At 38.6% G+C, this 7,243-nt stretch overlaps 1 protein-coding gene across 5 annotated transcripts in view; it reads left to right on the top strand.

Annotated features, from left to right (window-relative positions):
• LOC110292662 (cytochrome P450 2J3) overlaps positions 1 to 6,835 on the top strand; it is a 28,222-nt gene extending 21,387 nt beyond the window's left edge. For 3 of the 5 annotated variants that reach the window (XM_021160136.1, XM_029475835.1, XM_029475836.1), the window contains 2 exons: positions 1,621 to 1,759; positions 6,360 to 6,835. In XM_021160136.1, the coding sequence (XP_021015795.1) occupies positions 1,621 to 1,759; positions 6,360 to 6,538 (318 nt within the window). In that variant the 3' untranslated portion in view covers positions 6,539 to 6,835. The remainder of the gene's footprint in view (positions 1 to 1,620; positions 1,760 to 6,359) is intronic. The other 2 variants (XM_021160139.2, XM_021160137.2) reach the window with 1 other exon arrangement.
• The last annotated feature ends 408 nt before the right edge of the window (positions 6,836 to 7,243 follow it).

Below are 7,243 nucleotides of genomic sequence, written 5' to 3'. Positions count from 1 at the left end.
CTTCAATTCTATTCCATTGGTCTATTTGTCTGTCACTATACCAGTACCATGCAGTTTTTATCACAATTGCTCTGTAGTAGAGCTTTAGGTCCGGCGCATTTTTCTGTTCTAATAGTGGCAAAGGACCTTTGCTGCTGAAGCAGAGAGCTATCCTTATGTTTACTATAGAGCAATTCATGGCTTGAAGTTTAGTCTGAATTTTTCCAATGCTCTTTGTGTTTTTCTGTCCATTGATTTATCTTCAAATAACCAAACCAACTTTTTTTTTCAGATGATAACATCATCTCTCTGGGTATTAAGAATTATAAATGACTCTGTTTAAAGGAGGCAGAGAACCATGGCCTCGAAACAGACAGGCCTATTCCAATGCTGATTTCACTTTCTACCACAGTACAAGCATATCACATTTCCTACCCAATTATACCTTCAGCTTCTATAAAATTCATTCAACCCAATTTATAAGCTCTATTTGGAAATAAAAATAGATTTTATCACATAACCTTATACTCAGAATAGAAGTTGTTATTTATTAATCAAGGGAATGTTTACTAAACACCCACAAAGTTTGAGTCTGGACTAGAGATACCTGAATAATAGGTGATCCTGCTTATAAACTATGAGAACTACTGGGAGGAGAGTTCTGTTTCTCTGTGATGCTGACAAGTTGGGGTGAGGAGCAATAGCTAAAGAGCATCAGTGGTGCGTCTGGAGGAAGAGATAATGGAGCTGGGAACTGAAAGAGTGTTAAGAATTAAGCACGTGCCAAAATGGGAAGGAATATTCTTTTCAAAACAAGAAGCATCAGAACGTGGCCCGGTTGATATCATAAACAAATACTACTATGGTGGGAGACAAATGAGAGGAGAACAATACACATTGACTCTGGTAGCACAGAGGATAAGTCTTTTATTTAAGAGAATGAGAAGCCTGCTTTTCAAGACTGAATGAATGGAAGGACAATGTAACTAAGTCATATGCACAGTCCATTTAGTGTGCACATTGGGAACAGAGTCATAAATATTGAGTGATTTCAAGAGTCTAGAAGGAAAGGATGGCAATCTGCACTAAGGTTGTAGTGGAAAACTGAAATGGCAGCGATGAAATCAAGAGACATTTTAAGAGTGGACCAGTTTTGTTAATGGCTAAGCATTCCCTACTGTAGGGAATGGCTCACTTTGGTGACTCTGGATATTGTGCCATGCAAGTGCCTTGACAGGGATACTTTTTGATACATCCCTGGGTCTTTGACTAACTATAGTGAGATAGGATGTAATCTCTTTGATAATATATGGAAAATAATGTAGAATCAGTGATGAATGATATATCCTATCATACATCTGCTATGGTCTTAATTAAGAAGCCGGGTTCATTGTTGTCCCTTGGATGCTTTTAGGTCCCTCTTATCAGACTTATACTAACTACTTTAGTAAAGTAGCTACATCCTTTAATGAAGTGTAGTCTACCTTCATTTGTAAATGGGTGAAATATATCAGGCAATAGTAAATCAGTTGGAGAGAAGAGAAAGTTCAGGTTGTCAAGTATCTCACATTATAAAGTTTGAGAATCACATATCCGGGTGGAAGTCTTCATTGAATCTTTACTTTATGCTGCCATTTCTAGGGTATTATGGTTCTTTCCAACCTAACTGCACTGCACAGGGATCCTAGCGAGTGGACCACCCCAGATACATTCAATCCAGAGCATTTTCTCGAGAATGGACAATTTAAGAAGAGAGAATCCTTTCTGCCATTCTCAATGGGTGAGTTGTGATTTGCAGGAGAGAATTCAAACCCCCTCCCCATACTTTCCTTCCTTCTTCACTATAATTCTTTGCTGTAGTTGGGATGTTTCCAGATGAGCCTGTCCATTGTGGATCTTTCCTTTTTTTAATTAAAATTTTTATATAATATATTATGATAAGTTTCCTCTCTCCCAATTCCTCCATTGTCCATTGTCCTCCCTAACTTCTCACCTACTCTATGTTCTTTCATTCTCTTACTCTCTTTAGAAAATAAGAAAACATGGAGACACATACACACACAGACATACACAGAGACACAACAAAGAACTGAAAATAAACAAAAGAAACACCCACTCACATAGACACACAGACACACAGACACACAGACACAAACACACACACACACACACACACACACACACACACACACACACACACACAAAATTCCCCAAAATAGGAAACCATATTATACAAGCAAAATACTTATATAAGGCAAAGACCAATAAGGCATTGAAAAAGTAAACCTAAACAAAGCAATATGAAACAAAATGTTTACAAAAATACCATTGAGGGCTGGTGAGATGGCTCAGTGGGTAAGAGCACCCGACTGCTCTTCCGAAGGTCCAGAGTTCAAATCCCAGCAACCACATGGTGGCTCACAACCATCNCTTCCGAAGGTCCAGAGTTCAAATCCCAGCAACCACATGGTGGCTCACAACCATCCGTAACGAGATCTGGCGCCCTCTTCTGGAGTGTCTGAAGTATAGCTACAGTGTACTTACATATAATAAATAAATAAATCTTTAAAAAAAAATACCATTGAGCTAATTTTGCCTACTGTTGGTATGGAACCTAATGTCAAGTTTGATTAATATATCCAATGAGACTTCATTGAAACAAACTAATGTGTTTTTTGCAAGAGGCTGCCATTGTAGATAGCTTTTCGTTTAAGGCTGAGAGCCTATATCCACTTCCTCCTCCCAGTGCTGGGACCCAGGCTGGCTTGAATCTGTGCAGGCCACAAGTGTGCTACCATAAACTCTATGCATTTATAAATATATCAGTCCTGTAATTTGGAAGGCACTGTTTCCTGGGATTCATTCATCCCTTCTTCCCCCGGTAATCTTTCTGGCTCCACTTCCACATAGAGCCCTGAGCCCTAAGGGAAGGGATTTGATGAAGATTTAGGACTGAGTGTGTCAAAATCTTTTAGTCTTTTCACTTTGTCTAGGTGTGAGTTTCTATGTTAGTTCCCACCTACTACAAGAGAATGTTTCCCTTATGATGGGCAAGGAAGACACTTACCAATAGGGATAGCAGAGTATCATAAGGAGTCATATTATTGCTATGTTCCTTTAACAGTACAGTAGTATTTACTTTTGTTTATAGATCTATGGCCTATTTAGTCTACTGTTCATGGCTATACAAGAAGTGTCAGGTATGGATTCCATATCATGGAGTGGGCCTCAAATCTAATCAGGTAGTGTTTGGTTACTTCTGCAACATTGCAACCACGTGTTTTCTAGACAGATCAGCATTATAGTTTGCAGGATTTAAAGCTGGCTTGGTGATTACATTTCTACTCAGAGTATGTAGCCTAATATTGCAGTGTTTGAATGCCAGAATACTTTGTACATCACAGCTTCAGACAACTACTGCTTCAGTTTCCCTTGATATGTTTATCCCAACACCAAGCACAGAGACTCAGCCCCTTGACTCTTGTTAAAAACAAAGAAACTAGCTAAAAAAACAAAAACAAAGGCAAAACAAACAAACAAAAAAAACCCCTACAAATCCTGGATAGCTGCCATCTTTATTGATTTTTAATCTTTTCCATGCTCTCTCTCACTTAGAAATAAACTTGAACTTTAATAAAGATGTGGAAAGATGCCAAGCAGCAGGGTTTTCTATTTATCAAAATGGACACAGACAATAATTCTAAATGACATTGTCTTAACTAAGTGAGATTCTGCTCTAGTCGTAGTCTCTGGCAAGGTCTTATATTGTAATGTTAGGTTCTTATTTATAATCTAGGAGATGGGTTTATATGGTAAAAAATATAAAATTTCTCACCTAACATAACTCACTCATAGAACAGGTGGTATAAGAAATAAACATGCTAGTCTTTTAAGTTAAATAATTTTAACTTTTATGTCACAGCACTCAGTTTCTGACAAGTCTCTCTGTGCTCTCCACAAGATGTTTTATCTGGTGTTTGCTGTAACTGTGGTGAGAGGGACTGTAAGACACTCATGACTGAAAGACAGAAAAAAGCTCTGAGGCAAGAGATGTAGATTGTTTTCTTCCTAGTTTGAATATCACCTTACCATAGGCACTTCACTTCTACCATAGTTACTTCACTTCTATAAGAAAATATCTTTCCATCTTCATTAGCTTTAAAAAATAAAAAAAAAAAAACCAACACAAAGTAATTTAATAGTGCTTGCTATTAGGACTTATTTTATACCCTCTTAATTACACACTTCATTAGCAAGCATTGAATCTCATGCATTCCAGCCTGTTCATTCTTAATTGGAGAGAAAATTGATTGGTATTTTCTTTATTCCTATAGAGAAACGCAGTATATGCCAAGAATATGTATTAGCATGCTTGGGCCATTTCTAGACTAGATCTCAATTACAACTAGATTGTAACTCACCTCCTGGGTTACAGTTCCTTTTACTATAAGATTCACTGAGATCATATGTACCAGTATCTTGCTCCATAACAAGTGACCTTAATCTATTAGTTTATAGGTATGATTCACATGAGATAATATACAGCTGAGATAAGTGATCTTACATGTGTGAAAGATGAGGTGATTACATGAAAATATTCCATGACCTCACCTGAAAAAAATTAGTGTTATTTCTATATTTCCCTTTGGCAAACATCTGTTTATAAGGTAATGATAATATCCCAAAAGGAAGGACGCAAACACACTGGCCTGGTAAGATCCAGGCTACAAATTGTCCCATCATGTCTTCCACTGTGTTATGGTGACCTATTCAAGCCACAAACGCACTCAGAACTTGAGGGGAGGGAAATTATTACAGTGTTTGATTAGAATAGCACTGTAGAACCAGTACACATAAAATGGAACTTACAGAAGAGGGCAATGAGATCTCCCTTGCTTTCACAATCTCTTTCTGATGCAGTGGGAAAAAAGTTCAGTTGCCTAAAGATCTTCACACTAGTGTGGTATAATAAAAACAAGTTAAATTGAGCAGAATGTAGAAGCCTACATGCTGAATGCTTCTTGAATTAGCATTTTGCTACAGGATGTCAGTATTTTCTGCCTCACCTTTGGTACAAGTCGACTTTTTCACCTACTTTCTCTTCACTTCCTATGTGCAGCATCCTCGTAGGAAGGAAATTCAGATATCAGCTATTTTTCTCTTGGCAACTATAAGAAGGCATTGGGTTATTACCTGTGCAGTATTAGAACAGATGGCACAATCCTTCTTGAAACCTCAAATCCTGCCTGTCTATAGACCAAAGCTCAGGCTGCTTTATGCTAACAAGAATCTTCTGCACCTTAATACATCAAAGTGCTTGGGAAGAACTTTGATAAAGGCCTGGGTCATTGCTTTCATTTTAGTACTGATGAAATTCAAGTGTGTTATGTGACATGAAATGGCCCAACCACAGTTTTAACGAGGCAGTGGTAGTTAGCTGTCTGTCATTGCAGCATAACTGACATAAAGCATGTGGAAGGAAGAATTATTTTGACCTTTGACCTTGGGCCTGTTATTTGATTTATTCTAAAGCTTTCAAATGAGAGTATCCCTTGTCTATATCCTTTTAAATGCATGCTTGTCCCTATGGGCTAATTATGAATACTGCCAGTCATGGAGCCGTGGCAGGAAACAGACTGTTTGCATGTTTGTCAAGCAAGAAAGATTTAGCCCTTTGAAAATGGGTGGGTTAGTCAGAGTGACACAGTAGTGCCTGATGGAGCCTGCTGCTGAGCATGGGTTTCTGATTTTCCAGGTCATGTTTTGTCCTGACAGAGGAATTCTTCTAGAAGAATCTTGGGAATTTACAATGTAGTTGATTTTTATTCTCTTTTTAGCAAGTTACCAATCATATGTCTAGACATTCTTAATAAGATGAAGATGAAGAGAACAGACATGATTTAAATACATTGCTTGGACATGCAGGCATAAACTATGATATCAGCCCTACTATAACACACAGTTACTAAACAGTTTTGCCTGTAGTATCTGCTTTTAAAGGTTAAAAACTACCTTCTGATTTTTGTTGCACCATTATCTGCCCTATTGCTTATGTTTGCTAAGTGAGTGTGAAAAGCACTTGAGTTATTCACACCCTCCCATTCAACACAGTTCCCTTCTCCTAGTCTTCTGTGTCATGCTCTCCCAGGATGGCCAGATCTGTGAGAGTATTCAATTTGTGATCCTGGATTTCACCTCCTGTGTTTGGAGGAGGCAAGGCAGATGCTAGATCTAAGTACGCAATTTATGGGGCTCAAATTCCAGCACCCACTGAAACTCTGAATGGTAGTTAGAGGCACCAGTCCCTGGACATACCAATGACAGCTGAATAAATTAACTTTTTGTTTGTTTGTTTTGTTCTGTTTTGTTTTGTCTTATAGGAAAACGTGCTTGTCTTGGAGAGCAACTGGCCAAGTTTGAGCTGTTCATTTTTATCACTTCTCTTTTCCAAAAATTTACCTTCAAGCCCCCAGTCAATGAGAAGCTAAGTCTGCAGTTCAGAATGGCTGTAACCGTTTCCCCAGTCAGTCACCGCCTTTGTGCAATTCCTAGGCTGTGATGTTGAAGGGGGAAAGTATGAAGCAATGGCATCTGCATGGGAGACACTGGTGCCTGCTCCCACTTGAGGCGGTAGAATTAAGGTGACAGAGAGTGTGTGCAATGAGACTAAGAAAACTGAATCAGGTTATGGGTTCAGTAAGTAGAAAGCCGCTTGTGAGCTCAATAACACAGCTTCTCCACTGAAGACTTGCAGAGAAAAAAATGATTCGTCCAGAAATGAACATGGTTGCAGAGATCATGAGGGAATGGATTAAGTGGATATGTAACTCATAAAAATTATTTAAAAAGTTATAAATTTACCTTGCGTGCTTCTTTTCTCCTTTCGTTGTTGTGCATTCATCTGTATGTCCTAAAAAGAGTAAAGAAGAGTTGTGGTGATTCATGGGTGAAGGCAGTATAGATGTCCACCGAAAGGCTCTCCTATTTGTCAGATCCGCAGCTGCCTTGCCTTGCTCTGCCTCTAAGTGGCTCTTTTGAAAGTCAGCATGTCAGGATGGCTCCCAGCAGACAGGCTAAGCAGGTGCAATGGAAGCAGTTTCTATGATTCACATAGAGCAGTTGGCCCTTGACCTTGTAAAGCAAATTCTGGAAGCATTCCAATTTAGGAAAGATTTCCTGCATCCATATTAACCTTTTTACCTAGCATTCTCCACTAAACATTTGTACAGAAACATGCTCTCATAGGACTTGGCTATGTTGGCTA

Source organism: Mus caroli, chromosome 4 (genome assembly GCF_900094665.2).
Source record: "Mus caroli chromosome 4, CAROLI_EIJ_v1.1, whole genome shotgun sequence".
Taxonomy (NCBI): domain Eukaryota; kingdom Metazoa; phylum Chordata; class Mammalia; order Rodentia; family Muridae; genus Mus; species Mus caroli.
The sequence above is the reverse complement of the archived record's forward strand: the minus strand, read 5'-3'. Positions and strand labels throughout refer to the sequence as shown.